The sequence below is a fragment of the Ascaphus truei genome, chromosome 2 (assembly GCF_040206685.1).
Source record: "Ascaphus truei isolate aAscTru1 chromosome 2, aAscTru1.hap1, whole genome shotgun sequence".
Lineage (NCBI taxonomy): Eukaryota > Metazoa > Chordata > Amphibia > Anura > Ascaphidae > Ascaphus > Ascaphus truei.
This window is the reverse complement of record NC_134484.1, coordinates 239,144,912-239,167,317: the sequence shown is the minus strand read 5'-3', so window position 1 is coordinate 239,167,317 and position 22,406 is coordinate 239,144,912. Positions and strand designations below refer to the sequence as shown.

Sequence of the window (22,406 nt, the reverse complement as noted above, 5' to 3'; positions counted from 1 at the left end):
GTGGGGGTGTAATAAACAGATTGCATTGTAATGTTTTTTTTCCGTATTACAATAAGAACAGTTAAGTAAAAGTTGCGCGCTTAAAAATGTTTTTTCATGGTAGGTGCGCTATGGGTTGTTCATTAGTCCTGGGCCCCATGATTTCTGTTGGTGGCCCTGCTGTTATGTGGAGGCTAGAACAGGCAGAGAACAGGACTACATATCTACAGATGGAAATAACTACATCTTTGGAAATGACACTTGCTGTCATAGCTCTGACACACAACAAAGAACCAGCTACGACAGTGCAATAAACAAGAATGGTAAAGAGCTCCTAAACCTGTGTCGCGGTATGGGACTGTACATTATCAATGGACGGACAAGGGGAGACTTTTTGGGCAGATACACATACAGCTCTGTGCTGGGCAGCAGCGTAGTGGATTACACATTCACTGACATTGACCCACAAGCCCTCAGTGCTTTCATAGTCACACAAGCATAACGCCTATCAGACCACAATCAAACCCTGCTCTTTATTAAGAGACCAGACAAACTAAGCACAACACCAAAAAAACCTTTCCAACCTTCATAGCCTGAAAGCCACCTACAAATGGACAAAACAGAGCCTTGCGACATACACAGAAACAATCACAGAAGTCAGAAACCTACTCCAAAGCTTCCAGAACACAAACTACGAGCACAACAAACACGGAGTAAACTTAGCAGTAAAAAATCTCAACAAAATATTCCATCTAATAGCAAGAAAATCAAACCTGAAAAAAAACTTGCCCTAACAGACCACCAACAAACGAGAAAATCAAAGAAAAATGGTTTGATAAGGAATGCCAAGTGAAATAGGAAGGAAGAGCCTGGGCACTACGGATTTCTGCTTGTGAAAAAAAGAATTTATTAAGCCAGTATATCATACTGGCTTAATAAATTCTTTTTTTCACAAGCAGAAATCCGTAGTGCCCAGGCTCTTCCTTCCTATTTCACTTGGAATACCACCCAGAGATTCCTGAACCAGGAGCACCGGTATTTATCATTATTTTCTTTGTTGGGGAGTGCAGCATTCATCTTCCCTTTTGATAAGGAATAATTAAACCCTTTGAAAAGGCCTACACACAAAGCAAAATATAACTTTCGCTAGCGGCGGCGGGTGACGTCACCCGTCCCGGGCACTATATGTGCGGCCTTATATTGTAAGCTTTTTGGGGCAGGGTATCCCTTTGCCTTATGTTGTAATTTTCATACAGTAAGTGGCAGGACCCAACCATGAAATGGTCCATATATCCACATAAGATGGCTATGTGGTAGGCGTTCCTACAGCTACAGTTGCATGCCCTCTTCTATTATCCAATAATAATTGTGGTGCAAATGGTTGATTTGAGGTTTGTTATGAATGATGCTGCATTTGTGGTTCTGTTTTCAGTCGTCTCTATGTATAACAGAGGTGGGTACCTTTACTGATCTTTTGGTTCTTGAAAGGGTTTTGGTTTTGCCAGAACTCAATCTTAAAAAAAACCACAACCTCTCTTTGGTTTTGACTTGAATTTCACTCGGATTCAAAGATATATTCTGGACTTATGAATAAAACTCTGGATGGGCATAGTCCCATTTTGTTATTTCAAGCCTCTTGGTGAATCTTGTTCAGATGAGAACCAAAAACAAATAAAATAATTACGAACATGTATATAATTAAAAAGTAATTATTAAACTCTAGAATTGTTGACAACATATAAACACATACAAATATTTATTAATAACGACGTACCTTGGGTGCTCATTCCTAAAGGCTTATTGATTAGGCGTCAATAAAGTAACAGTTTAAAAGCAGCAGCAACAACATTCTGCTTAAATATGCAGACAAGGGTTGGGTGAGAAGTTGAGAGCAGGAAACTAGCGAAAATGTAGGATAGCGCGAATGGCCTAATACATTCTCTTCATTTTAGGAAAGTAGGATTTTCGTACACAACTTTTGGAAACGTTTCTGCCACATATAAGATTTACAAAACACAAAACCCCAGCAACCTCTTTTTGGGAACCCCTGAGCCCCCACAAATATATATATATATTTATATATATATATATAAGTGTCAAAAAGGAGTGCTATTGAGCATGGCATATGTATACAACAGACATCTGTTGTGTACATATAAGATTTAGGAATAACGGGAGGGTGCTAATTCGATAGAACACCAATTCCTTTAAAAACAAAAAGTGGAAGTTTGATTTCTAAATGTAAAAGAAGTAGTACTCACGTTACATTTAAAACATTGCTTGAGAGCATATAGTAAGGGTTAATTGAACCATGGCCAATTCATAAAAGCAGTGGTAATAGATGGTTGGGAGTTTTAAAGCTCAACATAGTAATAATTTTGCTGCATTAGACTAAGATGACAACAGAGCAATGTACAGTACTTGTGTACACTTATCAACACCTTGACCACTCCAAAGAGCTTACAATTACCCTAGAGTCTAATTTACACTATGAAATGTTGTCTTGACAAGTTATTTATTAAGGCTTTAATAAGACTAACTTCTAAACAGTCACATACACGCACCATTTGGATAATCTTTGAATAGATGTATTTTTATTTGGTTCACAAATTAAAGCATATTTTCATTTTGGTGCTCTGGTTCATATCATTACAAAGGCAGATATAATACCTAATGCTGGACATAACCAATTAGACCAGGGGTGCTCAACTCCAGTCCTCAAGCCCTCCCTCCAACAGGTCAGGTTTTCAGGATATCCCTGCTTCAGCACAGGTGGCTCAATTAGTCCCTGCTTCACCACAGGTGGTGCAGTCTCCAACTGAGCTTCTGATTGAGCCACCTGTGCTGAAGCAGGGATATCCTGAAATTTTTACCTGCTGGGGGGCTTGAGGATTGGAGTTGAGCCCCCCTGAGTTAGACATTGCTTGGCTGCTGGGCATGTCAGTTAATACTGAGGCAACAGTTTTATCTTCAATACTGGAGGGGAATACCCTATATATCACTGACACACCATACAAATTTGCCTGTAACAACAAATACAATTAATACAATAAAGTTGTACAAAACTGAGTGACAGACATATTAAAAAATATATATACTGTATATCAAATAAGGGATTTGCATTTCAAAAATGCTTAAAGTGCTATTGAGTTTACCATGGAAAGTTAAGCTTTTTTTGTTGTTTGCAAAAAGTAGTAAATGCATTTGTTTTAATTTTATGTTATGATCTGGTTTTAGTCTTTTTTTTTTTTAAGTGTCTATTGAAATGTATATTGTTAGTAGGTACAAATGCTGTTGTCATTCACCAGATGAACACATAGAAAACATTAGCTGAAAAAGGATAAATCTTCGTGTGTCAGTGGTGTAAAACAAAGAAAGGCAAAAAAGCATTAAGTAGTCAGTCTGCCCCACTTATTACAGTCTTCACCCCAGTGTAAAGATTTGTTCCTTCAATATATTTTTGGCCTTCATAACAATAACGTTGATAAATAAAACAGCAAGCAGCTGTGAAAAGCACTGTGCATGTTTTTCTCTTCGGTGTAAGGCTTGCAGATGTTCTGCTTAGTTTTGCTTTCAAGTTTGCATAAAAAGTATTTCTCGCTGTAGAAGGCCTGAGGGCACAGTCACTGCAGTACAGGCCATGAAGGTATCTAAAGGCCACCACGCGTACTAAGGTCAATGCAGGTGAAACAAAGAGTTCTATGTCATGTAAACTCTGTGTCTTTGTCCTGGTCACTCGGCTGTAGACTTCATCTCTTGAAGATTCTCCCCAAAGGGCCTGTAAAATAATATGTTTAATTAGATGGAGAGTGTTACCTTGTTCACCAATCTGCTTTGTTGTTCAAGGTGCTTAAATGTGCCATTCTATCAAGGACCAGAGTCAACTAATTGAAGCAATAATAAATTAAATCTTAGTGATTTATTGATTTTTTTATCAGATGAGTAGAACTGTTGAAACTGATCTTTTGAAAAGTTTAAAAAGTTTTTCTCACAGTTGGGATTCAAACAAAAAGAGAACATCATGTTTCTCCCATCCACATGATAATGTAATAAGACACTTTCCAGCATTCAGTGGAATGTCTTACAGCAATGGAAGGTGTCTTTTGGCTTATCACTTAGTAAATCAGGCTCCATACTGTACTGATGCAGCGGCCATTATTCGAACACATCTCGGCGCCGATTTTGAGTTCTCTGCTGTTCCCCATGCAGCAAGAACGTGGCCAATCGCCCCAGGCACCCGCGCTTATCGCGGATGTTTTGTTTGAATTTCATGGATTCTGTTTCTTCGTTTGCAATAAAATGGATGAATTGTAATGTGTACAGTACTGTGCTACTATACTACTGTGTCACTGTGCCACTGTGCTACTGTGTCACTATACTACTGTGTCACTGTGCTACTGTGTCACTGTGCTACTGTGTCACTGTGCTACTGTGTCACTGTGCTACTGTGTCACTGTGCTAATGTGATACTGTGTCACTGTGTCACTATACTACTGTGTCACTATACTACTGTGTCACTGTGCTACTGTGTCACTGTGCTACTGTGTCACTGTGCTACTGTGTCACTGTGCTAATGTGATACTGTGTCAATTTCATGTTTTTAATAGCCAGAACACTAAAATTTGTTTTTCTGCTCTCGCCGCGCTCGCATCTTAGTGCGGGAAGGCTGGAATTCATCCCGCGGTTTCAAATCGGGATTCCGATGTACATGACGCGTGAAGTGTTCGAATAACGGCCGCTGCATCAGTATCTCCAATTGTTCAGGATGTCATACACATCTCCAACACAGTTATGTGTTGTGTTGGGTTATACTGTAGATAGCAGGGAAGGCATAGTTTCTATGTTACAGCAGAAAAGTTAAACATGGAAAAAAAATCAACATATTGCATGGCAATGGCGCCTTTCTCTGAAAATACAGACTACTGTAAAGGAATTTTTAAGTGGCAATCCAGTTTGCAGCTCTCTTGTTTTGATAGATGCAGCAGTTGGTTAGCTTTAAGGGAATGTAATTACCTAAGCTGTCGATTGATCGGCAAAGATCCTGCTTCCCAGGGTTCACTCTAGGATTGCCTATTTCAAAAGAAGATGTGCTGTGTCTTCGTAAATAGTTGCTACAGCAACTTAAGGAAGCTTAATACATTAAAACTCATTAAAAAGGGCATAAAGAGAGTGGAATAAAAAAAATGCAGAAAGTATTATTTAATACTACACAACTGATTTATTTAAAAATATATATACATAGAGTTGTAAATGTTCAGTATTGCTGCGTTAAATGTTAGGCGATTATATTAAAAGAAAAATGAGCACGCTTATAGCACTAAAAAAAATATTTCTAATCCCATTAAGGTCTAAATTAGAAATGATTAGTTAGAAAAACGGTTTTTAGATTTATTTCTGTGCATTACTTTCGAAAACTGATAAAGTAAAAAGAACATAGCTGAAAAGTAAAGGGACCATTAGCTTACTGATGTGTCTGTAATGGCCACGGTGTCGTTGAAGGAGTGGGTAGTGCAGAAGTCGGACTCGCCAACATTGCGCTGAAGATGTTGGAGGCAACTACAAGTATGCAGAGAAGAATGGGTCCTATGATGGCTCCTTCTAGTCCTAGGTAATATGCTCCTCCAGCTACTGCAAGACCTGTGAGATATGGGTGACCACCTCTATAATGAAATCAGAGAGAGATTTTGATTAAGAAGATCACTAGCTCAGTGGCATTGTTTTTCACCTTCCCTGCCTCAGGGGCATTGCAACAACTTTTTTCCAGAAATATTCACATTTCTCCCCAGACTTTAAATAACAAATAGATGTAGCGCTCGACATGTACTATAAGATATATATATACACATACATACATACATACACACAGCTAAAGCTTACAACGCGGTTTGAGCGTGGCTCCCATTTTTATAGCCAAGGAGTAGTAGAAGCTGAAGATCTCCTACGTCTCCATTTTGCTTGATTATGGGATCATGCTGCCGGCCCTCCTCCTCCTTTCGCCTTCCTCCCTCCCCCTGCTGGAGACGGCTTTGAGAACCTTTCCATATTGTTTCTCATAGACAGCCATGCTCACATGTTAAAGCATTTTATACACTTATGATTTTATATCTTATCAGCGATGAAGATTAAAATGTGTTTGGAAGTATGACATAACTTCTCTTCAGATTGCTTGAAAATTGTGTAGTACTTATTTAAAGCCAGTTAACATCATGCATGGATATTTAAACGTGTTGTAAGTTCCAGAGAGGATTAGAGGAGGATCAAGCTGTGCAAAGGTAGTGATAGCATCTGAACTTTCCAAGTGGCCGCTAAGCCTGGCTTCCTCCATACTGGGGTTTGGGGCCCCAGTTATACACTGAAGGATGTGGGAGAGGCTGCTAGATACCGAAAGGAAGAGAGTGGGGGAGTCAATCAGCTCTCAGGAAAGGCTACTTTGAAAACTTTACCTATGAGGGCCAACAGAGAGTAAGTATTTTCTCAAGTGACACACACACACTAGTGTCAGCAGCTGGGACTCCAGCCATGTGTCAGTGACCACAGCAGCTCCCGGTTCCCTTTTCTCTCTATTCAGCTCCCAGTCCCTCCTTTGCTTTTCTCCTGTCCTCTTACCTGGGTGTGCAGACCGGGCAGGCTCTCCGGCGTCCCTGAAAAGTTTGTCAGTGAGAGGGAGTTGAGGAGAAGCTGCTGTGTGGGGTGATCAGTGGCCAGGGAAATGTGAGTAAAATAGACCTGAAGAGGGGAGGCTGCAGCCCTGAGCCGCGCACACTACCCTTACTACTAGCACAGCCTGCAGATCTCTGACTGCTGGGGATACTGGGGGATGGTGGAGAGACAGACAGGGACAGCAGGAGAGAGGCAGCACAGAGCTATCCCAGCTCTTCCCCACCGGCAGACGCCGAACCCCTGATCACAGCGGCCATTTTTTTCGCGATCCTCGTTATAACGCGGTCGCATTATGTGGACCCAGAACACCGCGTTATAACGGGGTTCAGTTGTATATTTTTATTGGATGTAGCATTGGCAGCTTCTCTGTGTTTTGTTTTGTGTGTGTGTGTGTGTGTGTGTGGGTGTGTGTATATATATATATATATATATATATATACAGTGCTCGACAAACCCGGTCGCCCACTCGCCAGGTGCGAACGGAAATTGGCCCGTGGCCAGCTACTTTTTCCCCCTGCTCTGCGCAAATTTTAAAAAAATTAAAAAAAAAAAATAACAAAAAAAATATCCTCCTGGCTGATTGGCCAATTGGTCGTGACGCGGAATGGAGCCCTTCTCTGCAGGGGTAATGGCTTCTCCTCGCGCGCGCGGTCCGTCTCTGTCTCCTGCCCGCGCTTCCCTCCTCATCCCCTCCAGTCTCCGCTCCTGTCGGGCAAGAGATGACAGCAGGGGATTTCTCCCCCCATCTCCCCCCCCCCCCCTCTGCCCCGCTTGCCCTCCGGTTCTGCTCCTGTCCCTGTGGCTGCTCGCGCGGGGAAGGAGATGACAGCGGGCGATGTTCCCCCGTCCCGGTTGCCCTACGGTCCCCGCTTTCCCCCAGTGCCAGTGGCTGCTCCCGATGCCAGCAGGGGTGTTCCCCTCGGTCCCCGTGGCTGTCGCCGCTTCCCCACCCCCCCACAAATTTAAAAAAATAAATAAATAACAAAACAAAATATTTTCCTGGCTGATTGGCCGTGACGCGGTCGTGACGCGGAATGGAGCCCTTCTCTGCAGGGGTAAGTAATGGCTGCTCCTCGCGTGCGCGGTCCCTGTCTCCTGCTCGCGCTTCCCTTCTCATCCCCTCAGTCTCCGCTCCTGTCCCTGTGGCTGCTCGCGCGGGGCAGGAGATGACGGCAGGGGATTTCCCCCCCACCCACTCCCCCGTCCCGCTTGCCCTCCGGTTCCGCTCCTGTCCCCGTGGCTGCTCGCGTGGGGCAGGAGATGACAGCGGGGAATGTCCCCCCCCCCCCCTCCCCCCACCAAACCTGCTTCCCCTTTGGTCTCCGCTCCTGTCCCCGTGGCTGCTCGCGCGGGGCAGGGGATTTCCCCCCCCTGTCCCGCTTGCCCTCCGGTTCCACAGAGTGTGTGTGTATGAGAGTGTGTGTGTGTGTGTGTGTGTATGTATGAGAGAGAGTGGTGTATGTGTGTATGTATGAGAGAGAGTGGTGTGTGTGTGTGTGTGTGTGTGTGTGTGTGTGTGTGTGTGTGTGTGTGTGTGTGTGTAAGAGAGAGAGAGAGAACGTGTAGGACACCAAAGGTACCCCCCACCCCACCCAGTCAGTCATCCCCCCACCCCACCCAGTCAGTCATCCCCCCACCCCACCCAGTCAGTCATCCCCCCATCCCACCCAGTCAGTCATCCCCCCATCCCACCCAGTCAGTCATCCCCCCACCCCACCCAGTCAGTCATACTCCCCCCCACCCAGTCAGTCATACCCCCCCAGTCAGTCATACCCCCCCACCCAGTAAGTCATACCCCCCCACCCAGTAAGTCATACCCCCCCCCACCCAGTCAGTCATACCCCCTCAGTCAGTCATACCCCCCACCCAGTCAGTCATACCCCCCACCCCACCCAGTCAGTCATACTCCCCCCCACCCAGTCAGTCATACCCCCCCCACCCAGTCAGTCATACTCCCCCCCACCCAGTCAGTCATACTCCCCCCCACCCAGTCAGTCATACCCCCCCACCCAGTAAGTCATACCCCCCCCCACCCAGTCAGTCATACCCCCTCAGTCAGTCATACCCCCCACCCAGTCAGTCATACCCCCCACCCCACCCAGTCAGTCATACTCCCCCCCACCCAGTCAGTCATACCCCCCCCACCCAGTCAGTCATACTCCCCCCCACCCAGTCAGTCATACTCCCCCCACCCAGTCAGTCATACCCCCCCACCCAGTAAGTCATACCCCCCCCCACCCAGTCAGTCATACCCCCCCCCACCCAGTCAGTCATACCCCCTCAGTCAGTCATACCCCCTCAGTCAGTCATACCCCCCACCCAGTCAGTCATACCCCCCCACCCAGTCAGTCATAACCCCCCCACCCAGTCAGTCATAACCCCCCCACCCAGTCAGTCATAACCCCCCCACCCAGTCAGTCATACCCCGCCCACCCAGTCAATCATACCCCCCCCACCAAGTCAAACATACCCCCCCACCCAGTCAGTCATACCCCCCCAGTCAGTCATACCCCCCCACCCAGTAAGTCATACCCCCCCCCACCCAGTCAGTCATATCCCCTCAGTCAGTCATACCCCAAACCCAGTCAGTCATACCCCCCACCCAGTCATACCCCCCCCCACCCAGTCATACCCCCTCCACCCAGTCAGTCATACACCCCCACCCAGTCAGTCAGTCATACCCCCCCCACCCAGTCAGTCACCCCCCACCCAGTCAGTCATCCCACCCCCCTGCCCAGTCACCCCACCCCCCTGCCCAGTCACCCCACCCCCCTGCCCAGTCACCCCACCCAGTCAGACAGTCAGTAATCCCCACCCAGTCAGTCAGTAATCCCCACCCAATCACCCACCCAGTCACCCCACTCAATCACCCACCCAGTCACCCCACCCAATCACCCACCCAGTCACCCCACCCAGTCACCCCATCACCCTACCCAGTCACCCCATCACCCCACCCAGTCTCCCATCACCCCACCCAGTCACCCCATCCCCCCACAGTCACCCTCTCTCCGTCTCTCACCCTCTCTCTCTCCCTCTGTCTCTCCCTCTCACCCTCTCTCTCACCCTCTCTCGGTCTCTCTCTCACCCTCTCTCGGTCTCTCTCTCACCCTCTCTCCGTCCTCTCTCACCCTCTCTCCATCTCTCTCTCACCCTCTCTCCGTCTCTCTCTCACCCTCTCACCCTCTCTCTCACCCTCTCTCCGTCTCTCACTCACCCTCTCTCCGTCTCTCTCTCACCCTCTCTCTCTCTCTCTGTCTCACCCTCTCTCTGTCTCACCCTCTCTCTGTCTCAAAATCTGGATCTGGATATTTTATTTACCCTGTATATCTTAACTGCCCTATACTACACCGAAATAACCTATACTGCTTTCTTCCAGATCTGACTCAAGCTTCACACAGAAGACATTGGAATCCCCCGTAACCCAGAAGACAGGTAGGGAACACATCCCCTCCAATGTATAACATTGTGGGAATGAGGTACCTGGACATTGAGGGTCTGCGGATCAGGTAAGATCCCAGGTGGGATTGCTGCTTTAAACATTCTGAAGCGGGGGCATCCAGGCACTAGTTAAGGGGTGCAGGAAACTAGTCATTCACATCTGGCTTATTTTTCTAGATTCGACATTTATACACACACATACACACACACAAAACAAGGACTAATTGTAGTATAATGTAATACAATAAATAAACTTATGTCAAAAACGAATGTTCTTACTAGAAATTTATTAAATTTATTTAATTTATGGGTTTTTTTAAATGCGGGGCTGGGGGCGGGATTAGAGGCGGGGTTGGGGGCGGGACTAGAGGCGGGACTAGGTGGCGAGTAGATTTTTTGGTTCGGCGAGTAGATTTTTGGGTGATTTGTCAAGCACTGTATATATATATATATATATATATATATATATATAATAGCAGCAGGCACTTTTAAGGCTTCAGAAAGGCAGGTGCTTGTTCAATAGAGATCAATAGTGAACCAGATGTCCCACTAGGAGACAAGAACAGCACTCAAGGTATGATGCAAAAATTGTATTGAAACAACAAAACAGGCACCTGTTTTGTTGTTTCAATACAATTTTTGCATCATACCTTGAGTGCTGTTCTTGTCTCCTAGTGGGACATCTGGTTAACTATATATATATATATATATATATATATATATATATATATATATATATATATATATATATATATATATAGTGACACTGTGTGCTCATTTCCATGTCATTTCCCAGAATCCCTTGCTGCAGTGGAAGTGCTGTATGCTGGGTGATAATGGGGAAAGGCGGGGTTGCAGACCTGCCTAAGACATGCAGATGAGCATACAGTTGTATTTGTATATATATATTTTATTTATTTTTTTTCTTTACAAATTTATCATGGGATTCAAGTGTTGGTACTGAATTTTCCAAAATCACACCAGAGAGAACAATGAAGTCCACTGTATCTAAATAAGATGACATAGTGTCACTGTGACGGTAGAGGGTAGCTGGCTGCCCCTAAAACCGTGCCAGGTCTTGGGTCTAGTAATGCACTCTGATATGTTTCCCTATATTTCTGTTCCCATGTTACTGTCCCTATAAGCCTCATAGCTAGGGATGCCATGTGTGGTTAGGTCCCCTGGTAGGAGATAGCTGCAGAACCAGGACTTTGGGAACAGGAGTTTAAGGGTGGATATTGGGGGGGCAACTAGACTTAAAAAGTGTATTAAATGTTTCTGACCGGAGTAGCCGGTAGTACTGGTATTTTACCCGCAAATTGCATATGATTTGCGGGGACCCATCTGTAGATGAAGAGAGGGTATGTGTATGGAAGTCCCATGCAAAGTATAGAAAAAAAACCTGACCTGTTTGGGCTTTACCTGTTCTTCCTTGCCCCAGAAACATAAAACTTCAGGAATGCAAGTTTTAGGTGGGATATTTGGGTCAAAATGTATTTATCTTGTTTGCAGGAGTTTGGGGGACAAAGTTACCGGTAGTCCCATAATTCTCCCTGACGTGCAGGCATGATTTGCGGGTACGCAAGGTGAAATAAGCCGGGGCTACAGTGTCCCCCAGAATCCTGGTTTTCGATCCCAAGTATCCCAGTCCCATTTCCCTCACAGTTATAAGGTTCCCCAAGACATATACTTTATTAAAACATGGTTTATGTTTGTGCATACTGTATAAATGTCTATACAGTCAGCCCTGGCATCTACGTAGGTGCCGGGATGTCTACATCGGAGAAAGGATGTCCAGAGGTGACAAACCTGTGTGGTGAGAGGGGTAGGGCGATTTCCCAGGTCCGGAGTACAATGGGCACCCTGTGGAGACACATTTTGATACTGCCAGACCTGGTGGAGCCTGCCCAGCGGGTGGCAAAGGGTTAACTGGGGGAAGACGCCGCTCGGAGGCGCATTTCCCATTGACTAATTGATATTTCCCGCTCACCTGGCTTTTCTAGCCGGCTTGGCACGCCTCCGCCTCTGACGTCAGCCAAGAGACGAGCCCCTGTTTCTATTGGCTAGTGGGAGGGAATTCCCACGCTCTGATTGGTCGCTCCTCCTACTTCCATGGTTAAGATAGAACAGCGGAGGGTATGTAAGGAGATGGCCGAGACAGAGAAAGACCATCTTGAGGCTTGAGTCGGTGAAGCGCGGGCGGGATTTTTAAAGTTGCTCTGTAACGAATATCAGAACAGCCAGCATCATTTCTGAAGCTAGGAAAGACTAAGGCTGCGCTTATAGTCCTGGCAACAGCGACAGCCGCAAACCAAGTACTAGCAGTCTGTCGCGGGTGCCCAGAGTTAGCGCGACCGCAACGGCGCTGGGCAGTGACGTTACGGTCACGATCCCTGAAGTCAAACAAATTAGTTTTTTCAGCGATCGCAGCGTGATGTCAGCGGCACATGAGCAGTTCAGCCAATGAGGGCGAACCACTCACAGTCATGCCTCCACCATGCCCCCGTCACCCTCTGTACAGACGCTTGCATTATAGCTATAGCTGACGTCATGCGGTCGCGTTGCCAGGACTATAAGTGAAGCCTGCATCAGACGCCAAGTCCAAGTTCTGAAAATAGAACGTAGCGGTCGCGGCAAAGGTTTTTAGCCGAAGAGAGGACCAGGAAGCAGGGAGGGATTTCCCGGCCAGTGTAAGACTTCCGAAGCAGGCGCCCTGCACCTATTTGAGGCTAGTTTTCTACACCAGACCACCAGTAAGTGTGTATTCTGTCGGTATTTTGTATATTCATTGTGTGTACGCGGGTTTACCCGAATAAACTACATTTTATTCCACGACCTTGTTTTGCCTACTGAATGATCCAGGTTAAAAGGTGTTAAAAGCGCGGGTCTCCTCTGACAGTCACTAAGATGTCACTATTTAAAATTATCCCACCATTACAGTAGTAATTTCTCTTTTGGTCGGTGCAGGTGTTTTCTCTATACATTATCTAAATCTGATTTCTCATACAAGCTCAAGAGGAAATAAAAAAAACTGCTGGCTATGGTTTGAGATGTTCCCTTTTTACGGATTGACTGCAAGGGGCAAATACTATTTTTCAACCGGACTTCCCTGGTGAATTTCACTTGAATTGGGTGGTACAGTAACTAGCGATATGGAAGCAGTGATTGTGTGTAAGTGGAGATATGACATAGGAGCAGTTAGATAAAGCGGTCAGGCACTGCCATTCACTACACTTACTCCTTCCTCTACGGTCTCTTATGCTTCCCAACATCCCACTTAGACTGTAAACTCTCCGGGGACATTAAAATTCTATGTATTTGAATGTGTATATTTTAAAAGCACTGCACAAATTGTTGCCGCTATATAAATATACAGACACACTGTATATACATACAAACAAACAAGAGCAGGCTGCAATAGAAAAACACACAATGGAAACTTTGTTGGGACATTTGTGAACAAATTTTTCCCCTCAAAAAAGTTTAATGTTTTGCTTAATCTGTGAGATTAGAGCATCAGCAGACATGTATTAAATATGACAGGTTAAGATGATATAGACTGTAGGAAATCCTGTTTCATTGTATTCAGTAATTGTGTGTTTTCCCCCCAGGAATTATATTTTTTAGGTGGCCTTGAACAGAACTGCATTGAATGTTTGCGAAGTACTGTACACCAACATATTTTTTTTATAAACTATGTCAAAATGGTAGAGCAGATTTTGGGTATTAAGCTAGTCTCTGAGCTAGTCATCGGAAACACAAGAAAGAACACACTAATAACAATACAAATAATAGAAAAACCGAAATATCATTAGGAAATGTGTAGAAGAATATTGTAGTACACTGTATTTTATTCCTGAAGAGAATGTTCCAGAATATTGTAATACATTGTATTTTATTTCTGAAGAGAATGCTCAGGTGCCGACACTGTCAGACTGGTTTTGTGTACTCTGACTCATTAAGCTCTATATGGACTGGATGATAAGTATTTTATTCTGATATTCTAGCAGGCTGTAATGTATACCTGGACCATATCTTCTGAATGCTGAAGGCTCAGATTCACAGTAAGCACAGAAAATCAGAATACTATGAATTATGTGAGATTATGACAGTAAAAGGCATTACACAAAACAATAACTTGTATACATACTGTACAATTATATATACAATAACATTCTATCAAAATTTCTATGGCCAACCTATTTCAATATACAAGATTCTACTTCACAGCTGGATTTTCAAGTCTCGATTTCCCACTGGCTATTGTGAACCAGAAAACATTGTAGTTAGAGGGGACTGAAACTGGACTGAAGTATCAATGACAGAGTTAGGTTGGCAATACTGTTTATTTTCTTTTATCTTTAAATGGTTTGGTTCCTTAAACTGAATAAAACAATCAAATATTTTAGTCTGAAATTAGGATACATGGTAAATTAGCTACGGTATTTCCAATAAACTAATTCATATAAAAAGGGCATAGTTAAAATAAACGTTATCAGCACGTTGGTCATACCAACAGCTCCCACTTCTTGTTCAAAAAATAAATACCACTATGTTGTTTTTGCCCATCAACAAAGAAGAAATGAAATTGAGGGAAAAGGGCAAGAAAAGGGGATTATTTGAAAGCATTCAATAGCATCATGCAATAACTTAAGTAAGCCTCAAATTTACTTTAATACATAATCATAACAATTTTAAACGAAAAGGATGGATTCTGCAGTTATGAACATAATAATAAAGGATAATATGCCTCTGCCTCACATTTGGTCAAAAGAGTAAATTTACCATTATGCTTAACTAAACTAATCTAAATTCATTGGGGTCTATGTATTAAGGCAATTGGGGAGCAAAATTGGATCACTGTGTCATTTTCGTTTTTTCACATCTTTCTGTCAAATGTATTATACAGTAGGTCTTTATTTTCGCCCCATGTGCCTTATTTTTTGGACGTAGATTATAGGAGAAAAACTATGCCAGGTACAAGGGATGTCAACTTTCTGCAGCAGGTGTGAGAAAGTGTCTCTACACCGAAAAATGGAGAAGTTTGTTAAAAAAATAACCCCAAAGACTAAGCACACTGAAGAATCCTTGTGATCCTAGTCTAATTTCTCAGTGTAGTTAGGCAACTCACCCGGATATATCAGAGTAGATTGCTGTATCCACAAAGTACGTTGGCAATAAATGACACATAAGGAGCAACACAGCTTTACAGCTTTCCCCTTGGGCAAACCACAGGTCCAGCACTGCAGGTAAGGCTGCCCAGTATGTCCCCAGGAACGGCACTGCTCCAAGAGTCGCTGCCAATGCTAAGAAGAAATAGGAAATAGTAGAAAACATAACAAGAATCCTAATTAGAAATGTTTTCTTGATGCATTACAAAAACAGTTGTATTGCATCATCTAAATATACACACAAACGTACATACATGTATTTATTAAAACGCCTACATACAGTAGATAAAAAAAACATACACACACATCTTACCAGAAGGTATAAAGACAATGTTTATCCCAAAGATTGTATGAGTGAGCCAAGTATATAGTCCATAGAAGCCAGCCATTTTTAGGGAAGCATCAAAAACACCCCTAAAATAATGAAGAACAGGTATCTAAATAATTTGGATGCCACCTGCAAAAGCCAGTACAGAACATTTTCATTTAAGCAGAGGTTGTCTAAGAAAGCTTGTGAAAATATAGAGTTCACCAATGCACAATGGAAGCACAAAACATATCCGGGTTGTAAACTGGTTGTCACGGTAGACCAGGTCATTTAACTCATGTATATTTAAGGGATTAGTCACAAGGCAAAACAAGGCAGAAAAATAAAATTAGGTTTATTTGGATAAAGACCTCGGAACACAGATAAATACAAAATACAGAGAATATACAAACTTACTTTGGGTCTGGGGGTGAAATCTAGTCTTTCCTAGTTCCAGGGCGCCTGCTTCATAAAAAGGCGTTACCCTGTCCGCTCCAGTTGGTTCCACATGCTGGCTGGGCTTCTCCATGCTTCTCTGGGGGGGGGGGGGGTGTATAACTCTTTCACCCAGAAGCACCTTTGAGAAGCCCACCAGCAGCTCCTTGTCTCTTCAAATCTCCAACAAAAAAAGAGAACCATCTGCTACATTGGACTCCTTTATATAGGGCTTGCTGCTTAACTAACATTGAAAGGGCTGGGAGCCAATTAGAGCATGGATTGTGGTTGTGAATTCAATGAGAGAAGGGGAAAATCAAAAACTTGCCAATGAAAATCGCGCCTATGAGTTTGAAACCCAGAAACCATTTTCTTGGCTAGCTCCATACCCACTGTGGTCCCGACATCTCTTGGTCTAGATGAAACAAAGGCTTTCTCTGAAGATAGCAAGTCCATAGCCCTCCACCCTCACCATGTGCCACACACCTGCATGTCTTTTGCAATTAACACAGGGAAACCTTGCCACACGGTACTCCAATTTGGCAGGAACCAATATTTCACGTGCCTTATTGCTATAGCACCTTTAAAACTGAGTTTCTGGCCTCCCGATCTTTGAGAGCTCCCCCCCCCCCCCCGGATAATTCACACAGGTGAAAAGTTCCGATAGCGCATACTGTGATTCCCTGTGCTGGGGACCGCTATAGTATTGCGGCAGCTTATCAAACGGAGGTCCTGGTTTCTTGAAGGTCAAGAGCTCCTCCTTGGACACTACCTGCACATACTGTACTTATTTTGGACATTAATGCACCCCTGGACCGTACATCAGGGCGTAGCTTAATCTGCTTGGGTGGAGGGGTCCATGTCATAGCTCCATTAGCAGGGGAGTCCGGCCTTTTAGGTCCCATAAAGCCCCCTTTGGACACTACACCCATGGGCTCTCTGATCATAGCATAATAGGAGAGCACCTCCTTCTCTCACTGCAAAAGCCTGTCCTGATAGCTGATCACAGCAGCGCCTCCAAATGTAACCCATGTTCCCCCATCCTAAGGGAGAATCACCGCTGTTACCTGGTGTTGGTGCTACCTGTATAGCTCACAGGAGGCTCTGAGCATCCACCGGTGTTGTTTGGGGATAATCAGGACATGCTTTAGGTATCCTGACAGCTCTTTGCTCAGTGTTGCAGCAACTCCATTTCCACAGGGCCTATAGGAATAGGTGCAGTCCCCTGTGGAAAACACTCCCTCCCTGAGGAAACTGCAGCTTCAGGCAGGAGTATAAAAACAGGAACAGTTCTTTATTGCAGCAAGTACAGCAGTACATAGCATACCTCACATGCACTCTCTTTACTTTGGTCCCTAGACCCAACCCAGGGCTTGAGGCCCCAAAGGTCTATCCCTGACTCCCACACTCCCTGGTGGACTATGGGGTAGTTGATCCCACTCCCCTGAGGGACGGGAAGGAAGGTGAACCAGAGCCCTGGCTTTACACTTCCAACCCTGCACATAAAAGCTACATTTAGACTGCCTTTTTGTTACCAGTGGAAGGTAACAGGTCTGAGCCCCTGATAGGGCAGTACTCAGGCCTTAGGCCCACCCCCTGTCACTCAAGGGAGTTGTTTACTACAGCAAGGGCAGATTTAACCCTAACACTGCCTTCGCTGGTACCATGACTTATGTGCTAGGCAGAGGAATTCAGTAGCCAGAGGTTACATGGCTACATGTACATTAAATATCCCAAAACAGTTTGCAACTCATTATGCTTATTTTTTGTTTGTTTGTTTTCAGTGACTTCTACTCGTGATTTGTAAACAAGAAGTTGCTACTTGTCCAATTACATCATATATATTAAAGAGCCACAAACATGTACCATTCTAGTAAGAGTGGGCTTCTCCCTAATTGCGCTCTGCTTTATGGGAAAGCAAATATTTAGCTTCAATAAATCAACATTTTTGATCTGTGCAATAAAAAGCTACTAGCCACAGCTGATCAGCAACTAATTAGGAAAAAAATTATCCAGTGGTAAAATAACATATCATCAATTAAAAACAGGGTGTTATTTTTCTACAGTCCCTTACAGAAACTCTGATAGCAGCACCCTCTCCGGTAGTCTAGTCTATACTATTTAAAAGTGTATGCCCCAATTCCTTCACACATACATACAGACAGTACATACATACATATATATATATATATATATATATATATATATATATATATATATATATATACATACACATATACATACATACATATAAAAATATATATATATATACATACATAGAAAAGAGACATGTATACACACACATACACACACAACTGTATATATTTTTTTCCCCCCATTCATTGTAAATTAAATGCAAAAACATTTCTTAGTAAGTGCTATGATCTTGCTTATTTTTTGAATTTTGTGTGACCTTTTTGGATGTGAAGATGAAAAGTAATTATCTGCGAACGAGTGCTTCAAACACTATTTTTGGACAAAGATCTGAAGGTATCAAAGGCTTGTAGCATTTTTGGGCTTGGTGTTTGCTGGTATTTGGTGGTATTAACATTGCCTCTCTGTTTACACACAAGAAGTAACTTAATTAAATAAATTATTTCAACAATATATATATGATCTGATCTACTGGCCAAAGTTAAGCTTTTCGAAAGTGTAAATTCTAAAATATATCTGTTGTTTTCTTTTTCTTATCGTTAAACAGGCAGTTCCACTTGGCACACAAAAATGCAAAATGTCATTGTTAAAAAATGTAATCGCTCTGAAAGTGAAAACATCCCTTTCTTTTGTTAAATACATATTTCATTTTTTTTTATTATCAGAAATAAGCCATATCTTATCAGACACTACTGGGCCTATGTACAAAGCGTCGCAAATGGATTTTTTGGCGTAAAATGTAGGACATTTTAAATGTAATTGGGCTTGTGCGTGCCTATGTACTAACCTTATTTTTGTCAATGAGTGTCAACATTTTTTTTTTAAGTTAAATATTTTGGCGCACAGAAATAGATTGATTGTACTCTGGCCACAGATGTTGCACAGATGTTAATGGTATATATCATTGTAAAATTGTGTGCGCAACATAAAAAAATGTAGAGCGTCAATATCGCACGTTCAACATATCTTATTAGTGCAGAACAAAGTTGCTATGTATTAACCAAAACGTATTTGATGCAGCGCAGGTTTCATTTTATTGGTAAGCAAAATGTATTATTTTCACAGTATGCCGATTATAGATAACATTACACTAATAAGTTATATTTAAAGGTAATGGAAAGGGAGGATACCTGGCGCTGAAAAAGACACTTAGTCCATGCAGTATACAGTTCTTATAATGTCCAATTCCTTGATGCGGGATGATGACAATTATCTTGACCAGTCTGCTTCTCAATGATCCCCCTATTGTGGGTTAGAAAAATCCCAACATAGCGCAGTATGCCTGGACTGGAAGGTCTGAACTGAACTTGACACCGAATGTCTACTTACAAGATGTTTCTTGTGAACTGTGATTGAGAGAATCTGTGATTTAACCTCTTCTTCTCTTCGGCTGTCACAAATCCCACGAGCAGTTGTTCAATCTCCTTCACCTTAGATTTTCTCAGATGACCGGTGACATATGACCCAGAAGAGGAGAGAGTACAGCAGAGATAGTGCAGATGGTACAACAATTTTATTAAAAAATGACTTCCGGCGCTGGTCCTGCTGACGTCACACATTTGTGCGTCGCCTTCGTGACTGGAGACTCCTCTGTCGGCGGATCCTATAACTCCTCCCCCCTAACGCGTTTCGTGACGCGGGGACGTCACTTTCTCAAAGGAACCCGCCACGAGCAGCAGCAGGAGCTAGCACGGGAGCTTACACCCCGGAGCCCACTGCAGAGGGTCGGTACTAATGCTCAGGTGGTTGTGGCACTAAGGGGACTCAATTTCAAGTAGCATTCACATGTGAGTGTTATTTTGGCTATTGTAGCCATTTTTTAATAAGATTGTAAGTAGACATTCTGTGTCAAGTTCAGTTCAGACCTTCCAGTCCAGGCATACTGCGCTATGTTGTGCTTTTTCTAACCCACAATAGGGAGATCATTGAGAAGCAGAGTGGTCAAGATAATTGTCATCATCCCGCATCAAGGAATTGGACATTATAAGAACTGTATACTGCATGGACTAAGTGTCTTTTTCAGCGCCAGGTATCCTCCCTTTCCATTACCTTTAGCCGTACACAAGTTGTGGAGATAACTTGTATTGTGGGAAACCTTGGTAGCTCCAATTCACAATATTATCACTAATTGTTTAATTGTATGTATTAACACTGTATTAGTTTAACACACTTATAGGTTAAGCGCTGACAGGTTCAGGGTGTTTTAGTTAGCTTTTTCACTTATAATAAGTTATATTTACTAAAACTAGCCATTAATACAAAAATACATTCTATTCTGTTTCATTTAAATTGTATCAATCATGTAAACATCACGTAATGTGTAAAAACTCATTTCATGCAATGAACTATGTGTCAGCACATTTTATGAAGCTTTATACTACTCTTTAGCACTAAAATTTAGACGCACTGTAAAAAAATGGAATGTGATCGTAGTACGTTCCACCTAAGGCTGCGCTTATAATCCCGGCGACGCTGACGTCACGCTACGGTCACTGAAAAAAATCTAAGTGAATTGACTTCCAGCGATTGCGACCAATCCATTGCGCCACTCCTACTATAAGCGCACGCAACGGTTGCATTAAATTTGTTTTGACGTGACGTCGTCATGACTAAGCGCAGCCTAAGGCCGAGCTCATGGTGGCGGCGCTAGCGTGCGCGACAACACGAGTGCTCATGCAGCCCCAGCGATGTGTGCAGTAGGCTGCAGGAGATTGGGGAGGCGATCCAGGGCATGGCGAACGCATCACGGAGCTGGTTCGTCCTCATTGGCTGAATCAGCTCATGTGACGCCGACGTCATGCGACTGCAGCCCGAAATCACAGATTTACTTGTCGAGCCAAAATATAGCAGCGTCGACGTGCTACAGCGCTGCGGGCACTTGAGGAACTACAATAGGAAATCAGGTAAGAGTCCCAGAAGTGCAAGTGCGCACACGTAGCGACGCCGCCACCATGAGCGCGGCCTTCGGCCAGATCAACAAGGCTCTATTATCTCAGTGCTCATAAGATAGGCCCACTGTTAACTAAAGCATTAACGGATATTATTTTCCCTAAGGTTAGCACATAGCCACAAAGCTAATTATATGCAAAAAATGACAGTCACTTAGGGGCCCCCACAAATTCAGGGGGCATCATTTCTCTCCCATTCCAGCTTCAGGCCCGCAAAACAAACCAGCCTGCCAATGGATAATTGTTGCCGTCTGGTCAAACCACATTCTGTGACCTGACCGCAGAGAACAGAATTTTGAACTCTCTCTCTCCTGCTAGCTGAATTTATTTTAAAACATACAATCAATAAAAGGTATGTTTTAAGTATATCAAAAGCTGAAATGATATACTGTTGTGATAATGGTATTACACCATGAACAGCACTCTAAAGGAGTGTACTGAAGTAAAAAGGGCTTGCTTTTTCTTTCAGCTCTATTTTTCTTTGTGAGCTTTGAAGATACCGGTTAGCACTTAACAAGGCTTTAACTTAGGTTAATGTATCATTAAGTCAATAACAGAGCTCTGTGGATCTGAGCCTTAGTGTCCTCTATTCTAAACTGTTTTGTTAATGATGGCATCGTGATTCCTTTTTAACGAGACAATAAGCAAGAACCGGTGTAGAACCATCTGACCTCCAGGTAAAGATTAGAACTTTAAAAAATATATAAAACAAATATCATTGCCATGAGTACACTTTGCTTCTAGGTTGGCCTGTACCGTTAATACTTACAAAAGTTTGAAACAACTAATTAGGTGCTGCAAAGAAATTAAAGTTCTAAGTCACAGCAAGGCCCATGTGCATGCACTCATGTGAAAATATCGCACACACTAAATTGCACTGTGACAACATGCAACTTAGTAATGTGCAATATCCCCACCCGAGCAAGCGGAATGGGAATGTCAGGATACAGGCATGGAGCATTCAGGAAGAAAACAACATGCTATAAGGGAAAGGAAAAGATGGTTTGTGCAAAGATGCGCATGCTTGTAGGCTTAGAGATTTGGATATTCAGCAATAGATTCTGCACGTTTTCAGAAAACAGGACTGACATGCAAGTCCTTGTAGCGAATTCAAAAAGATAAAAGTATTGCTGCTGCTCAGATTTAAGAGAACCAAGAATCGTTAAATATCATTACATCTGCGTGACATAAATATTTTCAACTTGCTTATACTCTTGATTTGCCCGTCTGGAGGCCGTCAGGTACAATTATAATGTATGACCGCATTTGTTTTCATGAGTAGTTATTCTTTAGGCATACCCCATAAAATATTTT

At 43.3% G+C, this 22,406-nt stretch overlaps 1 protein-coding gene across 8 annotated transcripts in view; it reads right to left on the bottom strand.

Moving 5' to 3' along the window:
- Window positions 1-2,551: 2,551 nt before the first annotated feature.
- The window catches only part of TMEM245 (transmembrane protein 245), a 105,776-nt gene continuing 85,921 nt past the window's right edge, over window positions 2,552-22,406 (bottom strand). For 2 of the 8 annotated variants that reach the window (XM_075585991.1, XM_075585992.1), the window contains 4 exons: window positions 15,562-15,662; window positions 15,209-15,383; window positions 5,445-5,639; window positions 2,552-3,757 (listed from right to left, as the gene is read on the bottom strand). In XM_075585991.1, coding sequence (XP_075442106.1) covers window positions 3,712-3,757; window positions 5,445-5,639; window positions 15,209-15,383; window positions 15,562-15,662 — 517 coding nt within the window. In that variant the 3' untranslated portion in view covers window positions 2,552-3,711. Of the gene's footprint in view, window positions 3,758-4,992; window positions 5,050-5,444; window positions 5,640-12,067; window positions 12,297-15,208; window positions 15,384-15,561; window positions 15,663-22,406 lie in introns of those variants that run through there. The other 6 variants (XM_075585993.1, XR_012799157.1, XM_075585994.1 and 3 more) reach the window with 6 other exon arrangements.